Genomic DNA, 26298 nt, shown 5'->3' with positions numbered 1-26298 from the left:
CTGCAGCATTAGAAGCTTTTAAAGGTGCTGTTGGACACGCTGCTGCCCCCCCACCCCCCCACACCTGATGTAACGTCTCCCTCTGCTGTCTCATAAGGGTGATTGTGTGACCGGCCTTGTACAGACTTGTTCTCTCCATTTAGAGCATGTAATGGAACAAGTGTGACCGAGCCATAAGTGCACACACACAATACCTCACACACACACACAGTTATTTAACAGCAGTCCCGCACCCTGTTGAAACCTCTTTGGCCTTTTAACATTGCACTCAGTCTTTTCTTTATCCTTGAGCATTTGGCTGGCAGTCACAGCCCTGACTGTAAAACACAGCAGGGCGGGAACACACACACACACACACACACACACACACACACACACACACACACACACACACACACACACACATCACACACACACACACACACACACACACACACACACACCACACACACACACACACACACACACACACACCACACACACACACACACACACACACTACACACACACACTACACACACACACACACACACACACACACACAACACACACACACACACACACACACACCACACACAACACACACACACACACACACACACACACACCACACACACACACACACACACACACACACACACCGTCTTCACTCCTCTTCATTTTCTTTTTCACGCTTCTCCGTGAACAGGTCAGCTTCTGTCATTTCAAACTGTTTTCTCCCCCCCCCCAGCCTGTAACACTCAGTCCAGTCGGGCCCGTGATTCAAACCAGCCCCCCCCCCCGACCCTACGTGGTCCTCAGGTTGGGCCCCCCCGGGTTGCTAACCGACTTCTTGAGGGAGTTGGTCAGATGGAAGGCCTGGAGCGGCCCCTGCCCGGGGATCTGGCCCTGCCCACTGAGTGAGGGGGGGTAGGGGCCCAGGGGCTGGGAGGTGCTGACCAGCAGGGGCCCAGGCTGCCCCGGGGCCTGGGGGAGGGTCGACGGAACGGACCACTGTGCGCTGTAGGCCGAGGTGGGGGTGTAATGGATGAACTGGGGGGGGTGGGGTTGAGGGGGGGCGGAGGAGGCGGGGGGTTGGCACAGGGAGCCCTTGTGGGCGGCCAGAGAGGTAGCAGTGGTGGAGTTTGTGGGAAGGTGGGCTGACCCCCCAATGCTGCTGGGACACAGCTGACCGGGGGCGGAGAACTTCCTGCCCAGACTGGCTGACTGGATCACCTGGAGGGGGGGGGGGGGGGACATGAGGAAAGTCTGTAAATCGAAAACATGTACAGCTTTTTATGACTTTCAATCTCTAATTTGTGATTTGGACAGCTGTGTGTCCCTTAAGCTGAAGGAGTCCTTTTTAGACTGACAGGCCATGATGATCACATGTATTTTGAAACTCACCTCGTAGCTGTGTCCCTGTGCTGGGGCCTGCGGCAGCTGTTTGGCACTCCTCTTCCCCTGAAAAAGTTGAATATTTAGTTAACTCACAAAAAAAGTGATTATCTAAACCTCAAGGATCCATATCAATCAATCATCACATGTTTTGTCTGGAACGCTAAACACAGGAAGTAGGGAATCATTAGTATAACACCTTCTGCTACAGTGAGAGGAATCATAGAACAACCTGTGAGAGGTTCATGGCGTCTCGGGCCCAGTTGTCCACCAGTTTATGGAGGTCATCGGTGAAGGTTCCTTTCCTCTGGTGGGGGGCAGACATGCTGGGGGGCAGAGACTGAGAGCCCCCCTGGCTCTGACACAGACCCCCTGACCCACTCACTGCGTTGGTGCTGTTAGTCCCTGTGGGGGGAGAGCGAGAGAGGAGAGCAAAGCATGAGAGATATGTTCAAACTAAAACATGATAGTTGATGTTATCTTAAAGATGACTATGCACTTTCTGTCTTGACTGTTACATGGGGGAGGAGGCTGGCCGGGACAACGTTTTTAGGGTAGGTCAGCATGTGGTCATGGAATTATATGATTTAATTGTAATGATGTAAATAATGATGACAGACAGGAACATGAGAAACACTATGTCACTAGAGCAACATTTAAAACAGATCATTTCATCAACAAATGTGACAAAACTCAACCTGTTTCAGAATATAACCATTTAAATATTGCAGTGTCACTACTCTGTGATACACTGGCCCGCCTGTGATATGCTCCCTGCAGCCTTCACACACAACATGCTCTTATGTTTAACCACAAGATGGCACTCAAGCTCTGTGACAGCTGCTAGTTTGCTTTTTGCCAACCCAGAGCCTCAAACACATCAGAGCAAATGAACTGCAGAGAAAGCACACACACCAGGCTGACTGCAGGTCAGTGCTGCTGAGCATGTAGCCTCTGTTTAAGTTGCCATGATCTATTAGAAGATAACAGTACTCAAATGAAAGCAGGTGCTTCACGTTAGTGTCTCTCTACTAACCCAAGAGGAAACAAAATCAGTCTATGCTGAGAGGTCGGAGGATAATTATGAAATATTTACACGTAGTTATCTCAGAATTAAAAGGTTTACATTGAATCAAAACTGGATCCCCAATAATGTAGACACAACCCTGATAATATGCATGTGTATCTTTATGATTAATCGATATCCCCCCGGTTATTACTACCGTGAATACTGCCTAATCATTCAATAGGTTTATATATTTCTCTATCATCCTTCCTCTACTATCGGTTCAAACGAGACTAAGGATAAAGTCAACTGATAATAACAGAATATGCAGGCATCAGCCGGTAAAACATAATCATACAGCTGTTCTGACAGAAACCGGCATGTCATGCTGAATAAAATGGAGGAAAATAAGAATGGGGAGACGTTGAGTCATGACTGACTGCAGCAGCATGGAATTCTGGGCAATGTAGTCAAGACCACAAGCCATGACGAGGGAGGAGAGGATAGGGAGGGGGCAGAGGGGCCAACAGCCGTGTGTGTGTGTGTGTGTGTGTGTGTGTGTGTGTGTGTGTGTGTGTGTGTGTGTGTGTGTGTGTGTGTGTGTGTGTGTGTGTGTGTGTGTGTGTGTGTGTGTGTGTGTGTGTGTGTGTGTGTGTGTGTGTGTGTGTGTGTGTGTGTGTGTAATAGCTTGCAGGTGCATGCACTGTTTGCTTTGAATTTGTGATGGCTGCTGGATTCAGTTATTTCAGTCCTCAAACTGGGTGTGAAACTGTGATCGTTCGATATCAAATGTCTAGAAAACACAGTAGCTGACATAACTGAATCACATTGATCTCAAATCCAGCAGAGGGTCAAAGTTGAAATCTAAAGGGCATTAGAGGAGGAAGCGCAGGAGAGCGAGTGCGAGGATGGAAAGGGGGATCGATGGAGGGAGGGAAGACCAAAAAGAGAGATAATTACTACAGAGCTGGTTGCAGGGGCACACTTTTTTCACCATCTTCCCTGTGCAGCCGGAAGACAACGATTGGAGGGTTTGGAGAGAGTCAGAATTAAACCCACAACACCCGACATCCACACACAATGCATCCCAGGATGAATATTTGAACTTGAAGCAGTCGATAAACTAAACCTCGGGGTTGAGTTGCCCAGTAACATCTTCACACAGACATCAGTACCTTGTCACACAGTGCTCTGTAAAGCAAAGTGCCGTTTTTAAATGTATACATGGAAAGTGTGTCTGCTGGGTGATACTGACCACAGGTTGCCCTTTTTTATACTCATCTAAAGATGTTCTTCCATAGACAAGACCAAGATATTTAGGCAAATGCAGACACATGTAAGCACACTTACTGCAGTGATAAATACTGAATAGATCAATCTGGTTTATTATATTTATCAGTAAACCACACTAAGACCTAAGGCCACTTCCTAAAGAGGACAGTTTGAATGTTTTGAAGTGGGGTGGTATGACTTCCTGTACAGTAGATGGTGGTCGGCATTCCTCCAGTTGGGAGAAACAGACAGGCGTACCAAACAGTGTTGGTAAAGTGCTGCCAGTGTACTGTGGCCTGAAGACGCTTTGGGTAACCAACCCCTGGCTCTGATTCTGAGACCTCTCTACAGCTCGCAGGCCCGTACCAGAACTGGGTCCAAATGAAATATGTAAGTACGCTGTTGCCTGAGCTTTGAATCGCTGCACAGATCTCTCATTAAGTCAGAACCAAACAAAATGGCCATTGAGTTCTGTTTTAAAGATGATTAACATGAATAAATAAATGAATGAATTTCCAATTTACATAACTTTTCTTCGACCTGTTTATGAAAAAGGACAAGTGATGATCTTTAAGACCCAGCTCTGTCTCTCTCCCCATCCTGTCTGTGCAGTGACAGGGGGACAGGTGAGGGAGAGACGGGGGAGGAAAGGGAGTGAGGGAAAGGAGTGAGAAAGGGTCGAGCTGCAGAGGGTTCAGAAGCATTCATAAACATCTCTTCATAAAGCACAACACATTTAAGTAACAATATCAATTGTGATTTAGAAAACAAATAAACATCTGAATCAGGAAAATATCAAAATAAATGCAGACTGTTGCTCAGTATATGAACAGAGCTGTGCTTCAACGGGACATTGCAAGAAATCAAGTTCAAACTAATAATCTCTTCATAAAGAACCAAACTGTACAGCAGAAAATCTCAAGTCATCAGGAGTCAACTGGTCTTTCCCTGTTAGTGTGCTTGTTTTACAGAGGCAAGCGTTTAGAAATGGAAGCACCCAGCATTAGAAACTGACTGACAGACAAACAAGACACATTGCTAACTGCCAAAAGGGCTAGTTATCAATGAAGCTACTTTCACAATCAATGTGTACTTCAGCCGGTGCTTTCCCAGGGAGCTTATTAATGTTCATGCAATTATTTCTGGTTATGATTTAGTTTTGTATTTCTGATGATTGATAAAAGAGTGAACCCTTAGAATTCCAGGCCTTGTAGTATAAACTGCACTTGCTGCTCCTGGCTCTCAACAAGTCAATCAGGATGGAAATCTGAAGGATTTCACAATGCTCCATGGCATTACAAATCACAATTTCTGTTTTGTGATCAGCCTGGTACAGTATGCTCCACCCTGCCTGAAGATAACACCCGCAGCCTAAAGTGCACAAGATTGGCATTATATGTGAAGTTAAGAGATGAGTGATTTGTCATGGAGGAAAGAAAGAAAGGGAGAGAATACTGAGAGTATAGAGAGGATAGAGGGAGTGGAAAGAAGACTAAAACGTTAGTTAAGATGACGATGGGAAGCTCTAGGATGTGAACATTTTTGACATTGGGCTAACTTTCTGTGTTCTTAAGTAAGCTTTTATTCTTGAGATTTTCACTAATTTTCCAACATGAACAATAAAGATTTTTGTAAGGAAGATACGAATAAATGTAAAAAAGCATCTGACTGCTAATTTGACCTGCATAGGGCAGCACACATAGTTTACAAGTGTTGATTTAAGATAAGTCTGCCAGCCCAGGGTGAGATGGTTTTCTATTAATGCCTAAAAGCTAACTTTTTTTGACACTAATGATATCAGTAGCAAAAGGTCTTCCTCCATCAAAGAAGGAAACCCAAGGGAAGACAGGATGACCGTGACTTGACAGATACAGGAGTACAAAAGTAAGATCAAAAGTAAGTAAGGACGACGGGTCAAAAGAGAAGAGCAAAGAAATAAAGCGTTACACACAAAGAGCCAAGCAGGGCGTACTCAGAAAGCGCGTCCTCCTGCCGCCAGGCTTGAAGGCCAAACGCTCCGAACCCCAGCTGAACTTTACACAGCCTGAAGAGAGGGAGGACGGGAGGAAGAGGAGGAGAGAAGAGGTGAAGAAAAGGAGAGGTGAAGATGAGATATTGAGAGGAGAGGAAAGCAACAAAGAAAAACAGATAAAAAGAAACAGAGTGGAAAGAATGAGGACAGAAAAGGTATAGATGAGAGGGAAGGAGAGAGAAACAGGTGAAGGAGTACAAAGGTCACAGTCCATTAGCCAATTTTAGAAACAGCTAGAGAAAGATAGAAACAGTGTGAGAAGTGTATTGTTGTGAGAGTGTGAAGGCAAACCAAGTGCATGCATCAGTGTGTAAATATCATGTTGTGGGGAAGCTGATGAGGCCTACAGGGATCAACAATGGCCTACCTGGGGTGGGAGCACACAGGCTGGGCACAGAGAGCGCCGTGTCGCTGGTGCAGGCCGAGCACACGTTGTTGCTGGAGGGAGAGGGTTTGAGAGGCTGGAGCAGAGTACTGCTGCCCGAATCCAGCGGGCCGGGGGGCAGGGTGGGGGCGCTCTGGGCCGATAAAGTGCTGCCTGGAGACACCACAAGGCACAGGCAGGAGAGGACAGGGCAGGAAGGACGCACCGCAGACACACACACACACACACAAAAAGACAACACACAGATAAGACACCCGTCACCACAGACATTTCCATAGACAACCCCCCCCACACACACACGACCACACACAGAGAGAGACAGACGGGGAAAGCAGTCAGAAATGTTGAAGCTCTGAGCCTGCACCAACAAACACCCACACATGCACGTGTAACCAACAACACACACACATGTATGTGCACATGCATGCATAAACACAAGAAACAGTGTTAGGGGTGAACGTTTTGATCTATTCTGGAAGAAGTGTACAATTTAAGATTAAGTGAACATTGTAGTAGAGTGTTAAATGGTCATTTCAACCAAATGATACAAAGGACACATTTTCTCACTTTCCTCCTCTCAAGCCATGCTCATCATTGCAATGTATTCAAGTTCAAGTGAGGATTCACTTGTCTTGCTCTCAATTGTTAAATTAGATTAAAAAAAGATCTATAGCGATGCCAGCAGCTATGTTTTAATGATGGGGTAACGGCGAGAATATCTCAAATCCTGGAAACATTTTGAACCAACTGCTACAAGACTATTTACCACTAGAAGAGAGAAAGAAATGGTGTTGCTTCTGACAGAAGAGCGTACCTGGTTGTAACGGACTCTTGCTGCTGTGCGTGGAGCTGGTTCTGGACGATTTGGAGGATTTGCTCTTCGTAGGTCGTCTTCTCCTTCCAGTCAAGCCTATAATTGGTGGGAGCACTGCAGCTGGAGGAACCTGCATCAAAACCAAAGGAAGAATGGTTGAGAGATATGTACTGTATGTGATGGAGTTCATAGTGTCTGCACTGATGAAACAAGGAGAGATACCTTTCCCAGCTTTGTAAAGAGACTGTCTATTTCCTCCTTCTGGCGGGAGTGTAAGGCCTGAATCTCACGCATGTGCCTGGTGGTAAAAAGAGGGAACACAAACATATTAATAAAATCTTGACAGGCAAAGAAAGAAAAATATAATCAGGGTAAGGAAGCAGAGAGAGATGAGGAGGGCTAAGTGTTCTGGGAAGTGCTTAACATCCCTTTTCAAGAAAAGAGGAAGAAGCTAGAAAAAGAAGTAATGAAGGAAATTGGTTGGTTAACCTCATGCTCAAAGAGGAAGAGGAGAAAAGAGAAGAACAGCCCACTATTTCTCAGGGCACAGAAATAGAAAAAGGAGAAGAAAGAAGAGAGTAAAAACTAGTTTATAGCAGTTTGACTTAATAAACAAAAGGTGACAGAGAAGTGAAAGATTGATTAAAGTGTTGAGAGGACAACAAGTCTGTAATATCTCTGAGATGCTTTGAAAGAGGGGAGGGGTTACTCACTTTTCTTTCAGGTGGCTGACTTCCAGTTTGAAGTCTTCATCCTCAAATTCGGAGTCGTTGTCGCTGCTGATGTAGGAGTTATTGAAAGAGTTGTTGTTTAAACTGGGCAGTGACGCTTTATGAGTGGAGTCTGGACTCAGAACCTGCGCAGGGTGACTGGGTCCGTTAGCAGCCGGGGGGGCAGGCGGGGGGCTCAGCCCGGACTCCAGGTTCTGCTCCTGGGCACGACTGACTGAGAACCTACCAACACGGGCCTCTGGGCTGGTGGTGACCTGATAGAAGAGCGAATAATTGGTTGAAATAATATTGGTAGGACAAAGAAAAAGGAAAATAGCATTAGTTTATACATGTGGCCAGTGTTGGGGGAAACATGTTACTGTAACCAGATTACATTTGTCTGTGTGACTGTGTTACTGTTGATAACAGCAGTTAATATTTCAGTTACTAAGCACAAAGTTATCTCATTGCTTTGGATACTTTAACTTTAACTATCTGAATAACAGGAGACAGAGAAATAAATCAAACGTCCCTTTTCTCTTCCACTACACTCGTGACTTCATGGATGATGAGATGGACCAGTAATGTCAGAGTCTCACAGCAGAGATAAACAGGCGCAGGAAACATCATTGAGGAAATGCTGCCACCCTCTTTCCGAAACATGTTGAGGAAGATACAGGTAACAGGCGGGCGGCCATCAGATAGGAGAACCTTTGAAGCTACCTGGACCAGTGTTCGGATGAAACTGAGCTAAGAAAACAGTGCTGCGTCAGGATTGGCTTCATTAGTAAAGGATTGGTGCTGATCCGGGATAAATGAGGTTCAACTTTATATTGTTATTTCTCATTGGATTTATGGTGCATCTCAGGTGATGTTATAGAGTCCAAAAGTAATGTGACTAGTAGTGTAAACTAATTACTATCAGCAGTGACTCATTTACTAAAGTAAGGGATTACTTTTTTTAAAAGCAACTAGTAATGTGTAATGCATGACTTATTTAGAGAAACTACCCCAACACTGCATTCAGTAAAGAAACCCTTCCCCCAGTGCATTGCACGATCACAAACAGGAAATACCTGGAAGCGTCCGATTGTGGTGGAGGGGCAGGGTGAGGTGAGGGGGGAGGGTTGTTTGGACCCCCCCTGAGAGCGCTGAGGAGGTCCATCAACAACGTCTCCTCCTTTTCCTTTTCTGAGAGGAGTCGAGGAGTTCTTGTGCAGTGTATTCTCCGGGCTGGAGAGACTGGAGGAGGACGAGGAGGAAGAAGACGAGGAGGACGAGGAGGAGGTGGAGGAAGACTCAGTGCAGGCAGGGCGGTGGACAGGAGGCGCTTCAGTGGCCAAGGACACCTGACCAGTGAGAGGAGTGAGGTGGCAATGCAACAGAGAAGAAGAAACAGACTATCACAGTGCGCTGAGATTTGTTACTAACTGTAAAGTACTCACTCATCACTGTACCCTGTATGCCTTCACTAACAGGAGGCTCAGTCATTGGTACATGTTCATCTACAAAGCCATGTTGGGTAAACTACCGTCTTATATCTGCTCTCTGATCTCACAGAGAGTTGCAAGTAGCTATTGCCTGAGATCCCAGGATGTGTTTTTGTTACATGTGCCAAGTGCTAGGACTGATTTAGGTACGAAAGCTTTTATGTGCGCAGCTCCTCTAGCTTGGAACACTATGCAAAAAGAACTGAAACTGAGCATCTTGGTTCCCCTGCATCGTTTTAAAGCTCGGCTAGATGCAATGCAATTTGATACTCTTGGTACCTGTCAGTGTCGATAGGTTTGTAAATTGTACCCCTGTAATTATGTTGTATGATGTCCTTTTTGTCTTCTGTTGTTTTTATGTTTTCATGTGTAACCGACTTGCTGCAGGTTTCCCTTGAAAAAGAGATCGTTTGATCTCAATGGGATTTCACCTGGTTAAATAAAGGCTACAATGAATCAGCTGCTAACAGTGGAATAAACAGAGAACTTTAATCAGCAAATTCAGGCAAAGAAGCATCACAACCTGAAATAAAAGTCTTTTAACTCATTATGTCCTCCTTTCACTCGCCATAAAAGGAAATGTGTAGGTGTTCTTGTAGGATCTGGAGTATGAGGGACATTTTACCTGAAATCTTCCCAGTTTAATTCCACCTGAATGACCAGAGGTGGACTCGGCTTCATCCAGAGAGAAAGGAACTGTGAGACAGATGTTACAGAAATTAGACATAAAAATAACACCAAGATAAAATAACAGATGTATTCATTTACATACTTGGTTGTCCCGCTGAATGCGTGCCACTGTGAGAGGCCTTGAGTGAGCAAAGAGGAAGAAGAAGGAAGTGGGTTAAAATGAGTATGAGTTAGCAGATTAACATCCAATTGTGTGTGTTTGGTGTTTACCTGTGTGTGTGTCTCTGGGCTGAGCGCTCTCCTCAACTGAGCATCAAGGTCCTCCAGAGGCTGCTGGGACTGGGAAAGAGACAGATTCACATTTAAACCCACCAGAAAATAATAAGATAACACACACAGGATTAGCCACTGAAGTTGATTAGCAATACAAGCACAGATCAGCGTAAAGCACACAAGTATGGCTACTAGGGCTCAACTTTTTATATATTTGACTGAAATTCAGAAGATTTAAGTGTGTATATTTTTGAAGTCGGGTACTGTAAAAGGCATTATCCCTCTAAGTTTCATGAGCCCCCTCTCCTGAGCCAACACACACAATCCCAGGTAAGGTGATGTGGAAGGCAAATCCCTTGAGCTCAACAGCAGCTCTGTTGATCAAACAGGACAAGGAGTGAAAGATGGTAACTTGGCTTCAATATTTTCCATCTAAGAAATACAAGTCTCACTATCAAGTGGTCACATGGTGTGGCTATCTTTAGACACCAGCATGCACAGAGGCAGAGGCAACTAAATGTGCTGGAAACTAAATGCACTTCTCTGATTGGAGGTACTTCTCTAAGTTTCCATGTCTCTCATCCTTTTTTATTGGACTGCTGCTCTCTGAATGTAATCCTTTTATCATTTAAAGTAAAGTGCTAGTGTTAGTTGCTAGTTAAATGTCTGTATTTGATTTAATATGTCATTATTTCTAAGGTATATTTCAGGGTTACTGTAGGCCAGTGCTGTTAAATGTTCAGTGAGCACTAGGAATTAAAAGTGTTTCTTCCCAGCAGAAGCATTAATCACACACAACAGATGCATGGATATGCCTTCATAAGCATTACAGGCTCAGGTTACACACCGTGTTGCTTTGCATGGGAAATAGAACTCTTAAAAGGATCAAAAAAACACCTGTGTTAGACAAGGTCCAGGGAATGATGGCAGGAGTTCTGAAGGAGGAGAACTGGCCTGATCCCAGAGAAATAGAGGCCATGAAAAGACAGAGAGGGAGAAACGAGAGGGAAAATATTTGTAGAGGAGGTTATAAGAACGGCGTTTGTTGTACAGAACGTGAAAATAAATGTTCATGCAAGGAAAGTGAGTAGAAACATCTCGGAAAAACCTTTACATATAAAGATTAAATGATGTGACTTCTTCAATTTTAAAGGTGTATTACTGTAAAACTATGCAACAGTAGCTGTCTACAGGATTCAATAATGGATACAATTTCCAATAGGTATATTGAAATAAGTAGTATTGCCATCTACAGTTAAGCTGGATCACTCACCGATGTCCTGGATAAAGGAGTTTTGGATGGAGTGGTCTGGCCAAAGGATGAAGCAGGGACGACTGTAGAAACTGAAATCATAAAATCAGTGAGCAGCAAAGTTATATCACAGTTTCACCTACAGTAGATCATTTACAGAAACACAAACACATTCCTCTACATACCGATGGGAGCAGGGGTGGAGATGGGTGTTCCTGGTCTCTGGGCGGGGGCAGGGGAGCCCAGCGGCAGGGTGCAGGGGGGCTGAGGAGGGTTGGCCGGCTGGCTGGACACAGGTGTGGTGACAGATGCGCTGGAGGTAGGGCAGGGGCCCATTGGGGACGAGGTACCTGCTGCGTGGGCTCCAGACGCAGGGTCAGCAGCTGAGAGGTCTCCCCCGGTGGCTGACCCCCCTCCACCCATGTCCATGAAGAGAGAGCGCAGCTTCATCTCCAGAGCCTGGATGTCGTCCGGCTTACCCTGGGACTCATTGAACGCCTCACACCTGAGAGAGATATCAATGAGTGATCTGCAATGATGCTCAATAAATGACCCAAAGCCCATGAAACTGGCTTTATAGTGACGAGTGCATGAACATTTCACCTTTTCCCAGGAGACAACACAATCACAACTAAAGCTGTTCTATGTTTGACAGAACATTTGAGGGATAGTTCGTATGTGTTGAAGTGAGGCTGATGAAGCACTTATCCATAGTAAAAAGAACAACACACAACATGGTGTACAACTTTAAAAGTTAGGACTTAAATCAGAAACGGTCTGATCAGAGAATAATAAGAGGATAATTAAACTGAGCAAGCTATCCGTGCTTACTTTTGGTACGTGAACACTTACTAGTCAGTCTCAATAAGGTCAGGGAGTAGATATTCTCACCTTGCATCACATTCCCCACAGTGTGTGTGCGTCTGCCCAGGCAGCGCTGCCGTCTGCGGCTGGGAGTGGACCAAGGTCGGTTGGACTGAAGGAACATTGGTGGTCACTGGCTGGAGCCCCACAACGGAGGAGGAAGAGGAGGGAGGGGTGGTGGTGTGGAAGGAGGTGGGGGGAGTGAGCTGTGGGCCTGGGATGGCAGTGGTGAGGATGACGGAGGAGGAGAGGGAAGCAGTAGAGGGGGAGGGGGGGGACACTGACGGATGTTCTGAGGAGACTTCACTAGCTAGAAGAGTGGAGGAAGGAGGCGAGGATACAGGAGTCTGGGCGGGAGGAGGGGAGGTGAGCAGTGGTGGGGGGAGGCCGGAGATGCTGGCAGGTGGTAAAGGGGAGGGGGCTGATGCAGCAATGACAGGATGAGACTGAGGCTGGGGGAAAGCCTGCGGCTGAATCTGTGCTTGAACCTGGGGCAGGCACACAGGCTGGGACTGAAGGGTGGACTGACTCACCCCAGTGGGAGGAGAGGGGGAGGAGCAAGGATGGCTGAGAGGGGCACTGGGCATAGAGGAGGAGGAAGGAGGAGAAAGGGAGGGCTCCAACACCTGCTCCTGTGGCGGGTTCAAACTAGAAGGGAGGAGAGTAGCAGTAGGATCCACAGTTGGAGGGACTGAGCTGGCCTGTGGGGGGGCAGTAGCTGCTGCAGGCTGCAGAGGGGGGTGGGTGGAGTGGATGGAGGCAGGGGCAGTGCTGGGTCCGGGGTCAAACTGATCCCGGTTCTGTCTGAGCTCAGAGAAGGCCTGCTGTAAGCTGATGGCTCCAGCTGACTGGGACAAGCTCACACCAGTGGCGGGGGTCTGGGCTGGAGCTGCAGCTGGAGGAACTGCAACCAGAGAAACTGTGGTTTAATCCCCAATGCCCGTCTGGTTCACTGTACAATCTTTGGGCAGTAAGGCAGTACGTTTATTTATAAAGCACATTTCATACACAGAGGCAACCGAAGGTGATTTACATAAATATGTTCAAAGAGACACTGAAAACACAGACAGAGAAAAAAGGGGGAGAGCGGGAGGGGCGACACTACTATTTAAAAATAATTATAGTATTCAGTATAAGTGTAATGTGTCCATAACTTTCTAATTCCTATACTTGACGACTATTTTATAAAAACAATTTCAAGCCGTGATTACATCACAGCTACACATCGGGCCAAAGAAAGCCCCTAAGCTGTTCTTTGGTCACAAGAAACCGGGTCTGTTGTGAGCAGTAGCTAAACAATATCTCACTGTTCTATTAAAAGGTCATATTCTATCAAATTAAGCAATTGTCCGTGTGTTTTTGCACTTGGACGGATCATTTGGGCAATTTCCTCTAAAAGCATTTCAGCTTTACCTGATGACTGTGGGAACATTTGTTTGTCTTTGCTTCCCTTTTGGGCCACCAGAGTAATAACAGGTTTAAAAGCAAACCTTTTATTCTAAAAGAAAAGAAGTGAACTGCTGACTTTTGAAGGACAGACACACACACTCACACACAAACACAACCCTTACCTATTCCTGCAGGCCGTTGGCGGGCCAGAGAAGGGGAAGAGGGGAGTGTTTGTTCCTTCAGCCGGGCCTCAGGTACGGGGCTGACGATGAACCGCCGACCCGCTGAATGGACCACTTGTGCTGTTGCACTGGGAGAGATGTCTGCAGAGAGGAGCATGTCAATACATAGCATTGTTATTGTTAATCCCTGAGAGATTCATATGCACGCTGATATTCTACAGTAGAGTTCATCAAGCCAAGGAAGCTTTGTGGATGGACACTTTACGGTCATGTATAGAATTGGCAGGAACACTTTGAATGCTTGCTAACACAGATGCTTAAAGTCAGGTGTAAAGCGTCCCCCTTTGGCATTCAAACGAGTGCTTGTTGTTTTTCGAAGGTTTTTAGTTTTGTTATTTTTACCTGGCATGGGGACAGATCTAGTAGGAATCTGCTGCGCCATATCACCTGCCATCTGTAGATCAACAACACAACATGAAATAAACACTAAGAGATACATTGTGTTAAATAAAGAAAAGGTGCTATACTGCATATTAGCAGCTATTTAAACATTCATAAAACAACATCAGGAACCCATCAAAAAGACCAAATGAGAGACAGACATAAAGAGTGTGTGTTGTATTTACCTGGCTGTTTGAGTCTCTCTCCAGACCCTTCTCATCTGCGTTCTCTATCACCTCTCTGACCTGCTCAATGAACGACTCCCTCTCACTCTCCAGGATAAACTCACTCTGGACCTGCAGAGAAAATATAATATGTGACAGAAACCATGCTGGTTTATTCTTCCTATGCCAGTGCGTTGCCACAGAGCTATAATTTCACCTCTTGTGGGAACCTGTTGATAACTCTCACAATGAAAGCACAAGGAAAGGAGCAATTATGTGTGTGTTCAGTGGTTTTAGGTGACAAAGAGGAGATAGCACGCACAGTGGCATGTGAAGCATATTCCTTGGCCTGTCGAAATCATTATTTAGCTGACCTCGGGTTATCCCTATTATATAAGACTAGGGCATTGCACAAACATTGCACATTTTGAAAAACATGGCATATTTTGTGCCGTAGTTTCCATTTGTCTTTGGGTTAGTGATTTGTTTTGTTTTCTACGTTTGATTTTTCAAGATATCTTTGTATTTGTTTTTATTCTAATTACACTCTTTCCCCCCCCGTAATTTAGAAGTAAATTGCTCTTAGAAAGGGTGTACTCACCTTATTGTTATTATTATTATTATTATTAGGGTTTGTATTGAATTATTTAAGAATCGACAGTGAACATTTATTAACCTGGGCACTTGAGTCTATCATGTTAATAAGCCAGATTTAGCCATAAAGACTAAGTTGCAAAGGCTAATGATTGCAGTACAAATTAAAGCACATGTCCTCAATTAAAAGCCCTTATTTTTATTATCATTTATCAGGGGAAAAACGTTTATTTTATAATAACAATATAATTTGTCCCAATTATGTCTTGGACAGTACATTTTCAACAAGAGTAGTTATAATGAAAGGCCTCTGCATGGAATAATAAATGAATTAAGATGGTTGCAATCATTCTGAAGAGTTGTGGAGAAGATGAAACAAGTGGCGGAGTGTGTACCATGATCTGGGCGATCTCCTCAGGGTTGTCTCCGTCCAGGTCGAACCTGAAGGTCACCATCTTCCTGTTGTGTGTCTCCAGCTGACACTCTGCTACCCTGTCTCCTCGGTTGGAGATCTACACACAGACACACATGTAGAAATACACAGAGAGAACATCACCATTAGAAAGAAGGAGACAGTCAACATATCTCTATTGCAGCTCATCACTCACAACCAATAAACACTAGCAAAAGAAGAGTTATTGCTTCATTAGGATTGATAGGACTTATGGGCTGTGCTATTACATTGAGGACATTGAGTTTGGCCTTGGAGGTCTTCTCATTGCGTGATCGACTTCGCACTGAACGCCTCTGATGTCTCTTGGTGGAGCGCCCTTCATGGCGACCCCCTCCTCCTCCCTCGTTTCCGTCACTCAGACCTGAGGCCTCAGAGTGTCCGCTGAGGCACAGAGGGGAAACAGAGGCCAGAGTGAATGACAGGAAAATAGAAACTGACTTAGAGACGCCATTCAAAATGATTAAATGTAATCAATACATGCAGGAGTTCAGACATTGTGTGTGAGTTTGCTCGTGCATCATATGTATTACCTCTCTATAGATGAGAGGACTTGAGGTGGCTGTAGTTGGGACTGGGACAGCTCTGAAGACTGAAACACACACAGACACATGAAAATACACATAGACACGCAGACACACACACATCAGTCCATTTGATCACTATCAAAACCAACACAAAGAAGAAAATACAACAGGAAAGCATGAAGTACAAGCAAAGAGTGACACGAGTAAGAGAGGAATCTAGATTAAAGCACGATTTAAGAGGATTCATTTGAATGGAAATATATGAAGCCACACAACAACTTAAAAATTAAGCAATAAACAAAAGGAGCAAAGCGAGAACTTCCCCAGAAGACAATAGTTTGTATTCATTATGTGCATACAGTAGTATCTCCAATAACACATGCTACCCTGTTTCAATGTAAAGGTCTATAGTAAGAGCTTTTGACTTTAGAAATCAAGTCGGAATAGAGTTGAACTCCTGCACTTGGACCAGAAAGAATCCTGCGTACAGTGATCCATTTTGTGACAACATTGAGATGCTCTGTGACTCCGCACCAGTTTGGGAAACCTTTCCAACAATGACTGTCTGATTGAGGGTGTTGCTACACTCACACCATGACACATCAAACTTGTTCTTCTATGTTCAAAAAAAGTAAACCAGAATATTACCAGCACATCATCATCCATATAATACATCTTCATATTTGCCACAGAGTTGCACTGAAATATGAATGTACTGTAAATGCAAACAAAAACCACCCAACATCTGAGTCATCCACGGATAACTAAAGGGGTTCATAATGCAGCTGTATTAGGGTCTTTCAATCAAAACGCACGAGGTGCGCAGGATATTGAGCATCATGCAACAACAACTCGTAACAGATTTGTTCTTGAGCGGAATGTTCGAGTAATTTGAGATCATTTATCAATCTCTGTTACTACTCAGTCTGTCAGGTACAGATCTGTTTTTTGAACCAAAGGGGGAAACACTTTTGCATGACAAAAATATATGATATAACATTTGTTATTATTATCCTGGCCTGCTAATTCACTTTTTTTATTGAATTCATGTTTTTTATTTGCATATTTTGTCCCAAACACGCATGTATTTACGGTATGTAGTGTCTGGAAACATTCAGAAACCGACTCATGCAGCTGCTTGGGGATCTTTTTTCAATTTGCAGGACTGGAAGCTCCATCGGGTCAATTGTACTTCACAATTTTGTGAATAATACACACTTACACTTGTACACCTAAAAAAATCAGGCGAATCTGATTCGGCACAGAGTAAGAGCAAACCTCACAAGAATACAGAAATTGAGTTTCATCTTATATAACATGCTGTCCAACCCAAAACAAAGTACACAATCCTCACTCGCCCACAACATTGACGTGTTGCTCTGACAGGCTATGACCAGTACCTGGGGAGGGGCTTCCATGGGAGTATCAGGCGGGGCGGTGACTACAGTGATGATTGGCACCACCGTGGCCAAGGGCTGAGGCACAGGTGTGGGCACAGGTGTGGGCACAGGAGGAGGAGGGGAAACAATAGTAGGCACCACCCCAACAGGGAGTGGCAGAGGAGAGGGAGGGGAGGCCACGGCCGCTGTTGGCATGGTAACAGTGACGGATGGCGACGGAGAGGGCAAGGTCGCCGAGGAAATGGTAGACTGAGTTACACTGGGCTGAGAAGAGGATGGAGGACCAGAAGGAAGAAGAAGGGAGAAAGAAGAACGTGGATAAGGCAGAGGAAGGGAGGGAGGAAAAGGGAGGGAGGAAAAGGGAGGGAGGAGGAAGTAGACAAACCCGGCAGTGATCACGTGTTAACGCCAATCTCCTTCATAATGGATCAGTGAGCTAAAGCTGCTCTTTGGTTTAACTGCTGCACCTTAAAGACTTCACACCAAAATAAAAATAAACCAATGAACTTAAAGAGGACATACTATGCTCATGTTCAGGTGTATATCAGTATGTAGTGCCTCTACTGGGACATGTCTCTACTGGGACATGTCTCTACTGGGACATGTCTCTACTGGGACATGTCTCTACTGGGACATGTCTCCATGCTTTAATGTTCAAAAAGCTCTTCATTGTTCTCATACTGCCTGTGCTGCAGCACCTCTTTTCACCCTCTGTCTGAAACCAGAGCCTAGTCTGCTCTGATTGGTTAGCTGGCCGGCTCTGTTCTGATTGGAAAACTGCTTAGAGATGGCATTTTAGGCAGGGGGGTGGGGGGGAGTGCGTGTATGTGTAACACACTACAGGAAAGGTAAAACCCCCCCAAAAGGAATAATAGGGTCTCTTTAAGAGTATTTCTTGACCTTAATGATAAACCGTGTAAAAACAAAGAGCCATCTTTAGTTCACTGACCCTCAAACAACTTTCCAAGAAAGACAACTCGAACACTGAGCAAGACCATTAGTGACAACAGGCTCTGTGACAGGACGATTGTGTAAAACACACGTGACTGTGAGACCATGCAGCGACACACAACTGAGATCTGTACACACAGTGCTGCTTTACAGGGGGTGGAATACAAGCAGGTTTGTTTCACAATGTAAACACTCCTAATGAAACATTCAAATGGAGACACATGACTAGAAACATACATACACATGTTTTCAAACACTATGAGTATAAAAATGCATTTATTCTGTGGCAATTCTAAATTGAGTTTACAGCTATTGTGTGTGTCCTGTAGGTCAAATCCTTTTCTGGCAATACAATATACAGTACTGCCCAAAAATGCCCAACTGGATACAGGCCTGGATAATGACACAACACACCTTTCATCATTCTTCACTTCCAACTGTAACCAAATGTCCTTTTACTCTTTACCACTTCTGATCCAGGAAATATGAGCACAACTCAATTGGTAAAAAGGTGCTAATGTGTTTGAGCTCCATGCTTTTGATCAGAAAGTAAGAGCATCTGGGGTGAGCTACCAACCATAGACATCAAACACAGACAGATCTATATCCAAAAGCACAAACAGAGGGATGCCCAACAGATTCACTGACCAAATCACACATATACACACACTCACTGAAAACAATAAATACATTGCCATATCAAATGTTACCTGAACCAGAACTAGCTGAGCAGCTTGGTACAGAAGATAAAGATGCTCTATACTCGGAGACGGACTGACGTCAAAAAACTAAACGCACACAAACACAAACATCAAACATTCAAGCACACACAAATTGTGTATAGAAAGATAAGGAAGCATGTGTAAACACACATAAAAACAAACCCAGTGATAAGTGCAGGCAGCATGCCAATGAGCCAGCAAGTGGGAAAAGTAAAAAAAGAAACAATATGAGCTGACAAAAAGAAGTTTACAGAAAAGCAGTTCAAGCAAAACATGCAGTAATAGAATGGTTATGAAGTGTGATTAAATACTTGAATACTGTATGTCCATGTTGGTCCCTGGCTGACTGTGTTTTTACAGAAATGCATATACAGAAGAGTGTGTGGGAAAGCAACACTATCAGAGAGTCCTTTGGAACCTAAACTAACCCTCAGGGTTCTACATGATGACAATAAAAAGAGTCAGTGTTTATTAAATTGGCTTTGACTCAGACTTTGGCGTGTGTATAAAAGGCGGTAGGTGTGTGTGTGTGTCGGTAAAGATGATCTTGAGTTAAATCCTGCTACTGTCTGCAGAAAAACCAGCAGCAACTTGTTTGCATTAGGAATGTGTTTATGAGGTAATCTCGTAAATGTATTTTTAATTAGCGGTGCTACTTTACGTACCTGTGAAGATGTGTAAGGCAGAGATGTGTGCGAGGGGCTCTGAACCGATGTGATACTGTGACTGGATGAAACAACCTGGAGAGAGGAAGAAAAGAGAGGGACAGTGAGGGGAAATTACTAAATATATAAAGATTACACCAATATCCTTTTTAGGTTTCAGACTTTTTTTAGGTAGTTCAGCTCCCAGTCATGTCCTGCTTCTAATAACCAGGATAAACTCAGATGATCCCAGGTATAAGACACTAAAAAGAGTTGGAAAATACCAGCTGGCAAAATTAATGTTACTTAATTCAATGTTGTATTATCCCATGAATTGTTCATTTCCTGAAAGGCTGCTGAACAATATTAAAATAGTGCAACGTTGTATAAATGCCATACAAAGTTTGTTATACAACCACAAACATGTTGAATTTAATTATGTGTGAATGGTTGTTTTGCTAGTTCTAATGAGGAAACCTGTTTTTCTGACAAAAAACATTTGATGTCAGATTAATGTCCAATTTCATGCTCAATCAATTCAGTTTAAAGCTGCAATTAGTTCATGCCAGTGGTTTGTGCTGGGGGCAAAGCCAGCTCTGTGGGGGGGGGGGGGGGGGGGGTTCCCTCGAGGGAAAGGCAACAACTTCATAGACAAAGCCCAGTTATTGCTGGATAAGCAAAAATAGGGTGGGGTCATTTTTTTGTATTAATTTTATGAGGATGTGGTATTAAAAGGGGGATCAAAGTAATGAAATGAGATAAGAGAACACACTTTTAGATAAATAGTGTTTTATTACAGATCTTACCTGTTGGGGGGTCCCAGGAGGAGCTGGCTGTGTGTTGGCAGGAACCAGAGGGGGTGGTCCTGCAGTGGATTGCGGGATGGGGGACTGAACCTGCTGCTGAGAAACAGAATTGCAGAAAGACGGACAGAGAGGAAGAGGTGTTGTGGGAGAGGGAATCAAGAGAGATCGGCAACAAGACAAAAGAAAAACAAAATCAGGAAATGTTTGCAGCTCATACTCATAAACCGTACATGAGTGCAAACACAAGGTACTTCTGCTGTTCTACAGTGATCAGTTTGGAGTCTACATTTCCTTCTTGTGTATGCACATATGCACACAGACAACATCTATACGGCTACAGATACAAGCACACCAATACCGACTGTATGCATAAACAAATACACACAGTTTGTAGTGTAGCATGTACAACAGTACAGGCACAATACTGGGGTTAGGCAGGGTGTAAGTACAGGGATTTCTCACATGCAGGTCAAACCCTTAGTGATTGGTAGTGATAAGTCAAAGAAAGTGGAAGCTAGAATAATGACACCAAACAACCCACTGCTGTTTGCCCTAAAACACCTTACACAGATGCCATATTGGATCTATTGCCACGTCAAATATACTAAGATTTTCATTTTGAGATTTCTTCCTGACATTTTATAAGCAGCCCTAAAAGAAAGTCTGATTGGTTTGTAATGTTGCCGTTTTTAAATGATTACCTGGTAACGTACATTTGGGGATTATTGATTTTCCTGGTGCATTCCTAGTGACCGTGTGAACACCACAGGACAGAATCATACAGAGATATTCTGTGACTGAACCCGTAGGAGGCAGTTTGGCATCAGACACACTGCTACCTGCCTTTTTAACAACACGTAAAGACAATAAAGAATTTCACAAAAGATATCTAATAAATATATAGAAAGATAGAAAACCTCAATTCAACGACATGAAATAAAACCGGTCAGACAGATTGGAGAAAATAGAAGAGTGATCATAAGTGTTTTAAAGAGACCATGGGAAATATCAGCGTTCTAAAGGTTTCATGAATGTGAACTGTGACTTTTGAACCTTGTGTAGAAAGTTGACTACCAGCAAAGGACAACATAAAATGCTAAAATAAAGAAACAATTACAACAGAAGACAGAAAGAATATAGAATAAACAAATGAAATGTTTATCTGCATGGTTACATTGCTAGGTTTGTCTAAGCCCCCTTGGTTTTGTTGTATGTTTCTGTGTGTTTGTCCATACAAATCAGCAAAGTCTCGTAGCTTTATCATTACTTTCAGGATTTTCTTGGATTCGTAACATGTCATTCCCCATGTAGGTGTCTAGAATATAAAGCTACATTTGAAAGTGTTATTATATATAATGTTCACCATTGATGTTGGACTTTGGATTTGTATGAGCAAAAAAATGAAGTATACCATAAATACAGTATACTCACACAAACACACATTTTCTCATATACATTTAAATATGAACATACAGACAAAATATTACTTACTGACATTGACAAATAAAAAAAATACACACAGAAAGGAGGGGGCTTTGACCGCTTTTAAAAGCTTGTACACCAGAGTTGGTCTCAAAGACTACCTTCTGAATGCTTTCTAAATCCTTTTGATTCCACTCATGATACTGAGTCTTATGTTGGGTTTGAAATCGAATGTTTCTGGTTGGTTGGGCTCTGGGTTGTGCCCCCTTCTTTAAAGTTTTATGAAAGCTCTGCTCATGACTAGCATTTTTCTATAAAGTATGCTTCTTGAGGCAGAACACGTAATAATGTGAGACATTTTGAAGGCAGACCATGAGACCCTCTCTCTGCAGTGTTCATATGACTTGAAGGGATAAAATCACAAACAAAGACTACTACATCATCGGGGGCTCCTGGGTTGGTAGGGTAAAAAAAACAACAGGGATTGGTATAAAAGCCTCTAGGTCATACCACTATTATAAATAATTCAGCTGCTTTTCATAGAAGGATTCACTTTACTCTGATGTATGATACCATTGTCTATCTCTCTACTTGTTGTTATACCATACACAATGGCAAATGACCCAATGGGCACACGAGCATGACATATTTGGTCCATGGCAATATTTGTCATTCTCCATTTTTGTAACAATGTCTTTTTGCAGACAAACAATAAAAAAAGAGCACAGAATGTTACAATAAGGCAATTATAATATATGGTGGTTGTGAATCCTTGCTAGAAAAGGAACGTATGTAATAGTAATTGACCCAGAGTCTTAGGGGTATTTTAGGTCTGAACGTAGTACCAGAGTGGGGTTAGCGGCCTGCATGGCCAGCAATGACTCATGGTATGTCATATCGGGTTGGGCTGGTATCACCCCTCCATGCCGAGCCCAGGCACTCTGGATCAGAGACTCCAGCTGGGTGGATGGTGCTCCCCCAAGCTCAGTGGATGGGGTGGCAGGGAGAAAGCTCTGCATGGAGGGTGGGTGTCCCTGGGGATCTACAGGGAACAGTCCTCCGGGCGCATCGTAGAACACAGCGGAGGACGAGTGAGGGATGGACTGAGCAGCGGAGGAGTCGAAGGGAGGGAGCAGAGGTGGGGGAGGAGGGGACTGGAACTCTCCGGCGTCAGAGGAGGCAAACGAGTCACTAGAAGGATCTGGGCTTCTGTCTTTTCCGGCTATCCCTATGTGGTGAAGGAGGAGACTTCCTGGAGGTAAGGGGAGCTCGGGGCTGAGGTACGTGTACAGCTCCTCTGTCACTGGCTGCAGTCGGCTGTACGTGCCTGAACCTCCTGACCCAGTCCCAGTGTCCTCCAGAGGGAGGTCCATGGAGCTCCTGCGGGCCCGGTACAGTCTGGACGCCAGGAGGCTTGGGTCTCCAGCAGCAGCTGCGGCCGCTGCGGCTAAATGGAACTCAAAAACACTCCCAGTTGATGGCAAGGCTTCGGCCATCACTGCAGGTGCGGACATGGGGAAAGCAGAAGAGGAGGGGTGCTGTGGTGGAGGGTAGCATCCATCAGATGATGATGTAGAGCCACCAGCGGGCCCACTCATGGGGGGTAAAGGTGGAGGGATTGGGCTGTGTGCGCTCATTCTTTGCATGAGATGTGTGTGCAAGAAGCCCGGCTGAGGGGGAGGAACCGGTTCAAACCCCATGCTAGCAGCGGCGGCTGCTGCTTGCATCTGCTGATGGAAACCCAAGTGGCCTAGCTGGTGTGCAGTCATTGGATAACCTCCATATGCCATGGCTTCATAATGGTCCAATAAGGCAGCTTGATTCAGACTCAGTCTCCTCACTGCTTCCTCGTGCTCTGCTCTCATGTCTTTGTAGACGTACAAGCTCGGGTCCGATTGTCCTTGGAGATGCAGCGGCTCTCCAACACCAAGTCTTTGAGCAGCTGCTGCAAAACTGGGATTGACCATAAAGAGAGGAGGGGTCTCAACGCCCTCCATCCCAGCAAAAGGATGCAGGCTACTCCCATAGCGAGGGTAGGCAGGCTGGAAGTGTCGGGTGTGTGCCTCCAGAATGGACGTGCTCTTGCGTCTCTGGGTGTTGTAGGCCTTAGGAGGCCCAGTGGGGGGAGGAGAGAAAGATATGGGCCGCTCAGGGATGGAGGGGAAGAAAATAGTAGGGGGGTCTGGGAGGGTTTGGAGGGGGATGCTCCCTCCTGCTCCTACTGTGCTTCCTCCTCCGCTGTAGGGGTGCGACATTGAATGCTGCTGCGACAATGAGATACAATGTATTCAAGGATGAGAATGAGAGAGAACCACAGCAAAGGCCCACATGAAATGGAGAAAACAGTGCATTAAAGAGCATCATTTCAAAGCAATACCAAGAGAAAAAAAGAAATGAATTATCTTTCCAGATTAGAAACAAAATGACGTGCTTAAGATAGATCAGAACATATCTAACAGATAGTGATGAGATGAAATGGTAGGACACAGCACAGAGACAAGTGGGAGACACTGCTATAGCTCACAGGTAGAGGTAGATTGTAGTGAGGTGGTATAAAGAGAAGAAAGGCCAAATGTTTGCTCCATAATATCCTGAAGCATCTGCACTCACAAAAACTGTCATTTATTTCAGAAATGATCACTGTCAAATGTTAATCTTCTGACTAAGTAGTTGCAACCTAACTATCTAGTCAGCCGAGGTTTTAAGCATGATGTCTTGACTATTAAAATAAAAAAAAATAAAAAAGGTGCCCCTCTTGTGGAGAAGGAGGCGACCATGAGCCACAACATTATATTCTGACTAAAATTTGAGCCAATAGAGCCACCTAAGTCATTCTTGATTATTAATTTACATTTCGGATACAGCAACTTTCAGAACGCTAACATGCTGTACTGTAAAATGTCTGCTTTTATTATTAGGGTTGTCAAATGGGCAGTTTTCCTGATGCAGATGCAAAAGATATTAGGACTTAGGATATTAGTATCATAGAGCAAAGGTAAAGGTATAGCCAGTCTATCTGATTTGAATATGAACACATGGTGGTCCAACAGAGGGAGAAAGAGAGTTAAAGAGAGGTGGATGGGTAGGATGTCAGACTCACAGCAGTGCCTGAAAATAAACTAAGTTTGAACTAACACAGGTCCCTGTTAGCTACCTAATCAAAATATAGGAGCCACCTAAAATGACTAAAATAAAAAATATGATGTAATTGCAGATTTCTTTTTACTGAGTTTCACTTTTTGCATGAAATATATATACCAATATATATTACATATGTGTACATCAATATTCAGTAAAGCAGGCTTGGTAGGTAGAAGAGGTAATAAACCAGTTTACTTTGAACGTACTTCTAAATCCTTTAATTTCGAATTATTCGCAAATATTTCCTTTTTCTAATTCCATCTGGTTGTTTCCATTTGGCTAGTCGTTCAAAGCTGTTAAAAAAATGGGTACTGATAGAAAGAGTAATAAGAGCTGATCATTATCAATCATTCCATATAAAGTGGCACCTGGCCCTTTTATCTACTTTCAGACACCTCATCTCTCCCTCTCCCTCTCCCCCCCTGTGGTTGTCACCACCACTGTGGCCCCTCAGGACGTGAGACTGTGAACCTACAGGTGTGGAGAACAGGGCGGGCAGGCTGGCCCTCCGCTGCATGGCGCTGGGCAGAGGGGAGGCAGAGTGGAGGGGCAGGACCGTCTCCAGGGCCTTGGAGAGGCGCCCGGCGAATGTGTCCCTCTCAGCCGCGAGAGGCATGCAGGGGGGGGGTGGTGTAGGAGGATGAGGAGTACAGGTCTGGAGGAGGGGTGGAGGGCTGCTGTGGAGGAGCGGCCAGGGGCGAAGGAGCATGGGAAAAGGAGTACGAGGAGGGGGGGACGCAAAAAGACATGCTACGACTTCGACGAGGGCGCGACGCAGGCTGGAGGCCAGGGAGAGGGGAGGGGGGGGCGGGACCAACATGAAAAACAAAGACATTAAATTATAACACACAAAAAACAAACTAAACATAGATAAAATACAACACACCCAAAGGACACACGTTTGAAAAGTGAAGAATACACAAACAAAATCAATAAAGTGATCGAGTAAATAATGATACTAAATCACGCAATACATAAACGTGTAAATAAAAGTAATTCATAACAATGGGGAAAATGAAAGAGAAAAACTGTAGAGGGAAGATTGTTATCAGTGCAACCATTTAAGATAGTATCACAATACAAATGGCACAATTACACACGGAAATATAATTCTAAACATATGCGGTAAAGAAAACTTAAACAGACTGATGACCAAAAAAACAAAAGGAACACATATTTGAAACGGAATAAAAAACAAATGAACACAATGTTACATAGAAGGAAAGAATGGTTATTCAACATATTCAATGAAGTCGTTCTCTAATGTTATAAACCAGTCTGTCATTAACTCGGGTGGTGACCCTGAAATAAACTTTAATGAGGAAATAGGCTTATTGGAAAAAGTCCTAAAAATAAACC

General features: G+C 44.3%; 1 protein-coding gene across 1 annotated transcript in view; it reads right to left on the bottom strand.

The window, feature by feature from the left end:
- Window positions 1-594: 594 nt before the first annotated feature.
- Window positions 595-26298, bottom strand: part of LOC117484919 (serine/threonine-protein kinase WNK1-like) — an 84041-nt gene continuing 58337 nt past the window's right edge. Inside the window, 29 exon segments of the mRNA XM_034133407.1 lie at window positions 595-1215; window positions 1387-1443; window positions 1610-1782; window positions 3344-3385; window positions 5607-5699; window positions 6055-6225; window positions 6887-7016; window positions 7109-7184; window positions 7600-7871; window positions 8673-8945; window positions 9712-9782; window positions 9859-9895; window positions 9987-10055; window positions 10887-10943; window positions 11263-11333; window positions 11427-11746; window positions 12133-13009; window positions 13677-13817; window positions 14079-14130; window positions 14303-14413; window positions 15271-15387; window positions 15557-15710; window positions 15860-15918; window positions 17242-17517; window positions 19592-19666; window positions 20377-20472; window positions 22644-24062; window positions 25415-25565; window positions 25567-25718. Coding sequence (XP_033989298.1) covers window positions 787-1215; window positions 1387-1443; window positions 1610-1782; window positions 3344-3385; window positions 5607-5699; window positions 6055-6225; window positions 6887-7016; window positions 7109-7184; window positions 7600-7871; window positions 8673-8945; window positions 9712-9782; window positions 9859-9895; window positions 9987-10055; window positions 10887-10943; window positions 11263-11333; window positions 11427-11746; window positions 12133-13009; window positions 13677-13817; window positions 14079-14130; window positions 14303-14413; window positions 15271-15387; window positions 15557-15710; window positions 15860-15918; window positions 17242-17517; window positions 19592-19666; window positions 20377-20472; window positions 22644-24062; window positions 25415-25565; window positions 25567-25718 — 6021 coding nt within the window. The 3' untranslated portion in view covers window positions 595-786.

Source organism: Trematomus bernacchii, unplaced genomic scaffold, assembly GCF_902827165.1.
Source record: "Trematomus bernacchii unplaced genomic scaffold, fTreBer1.1, whole genome shotgun sequence".
NCBI lineage: Eukaryota > Metazoa > Chordata > Actinopteri > Perciformes > Nototheniidae > Trematomus > Trematomus bernacchii.
The sequence above is the reverse complement of the archived record's forward strand: the minus strand, read 5'-3'. Positions and strand labels throughout refer to the sequence as shown.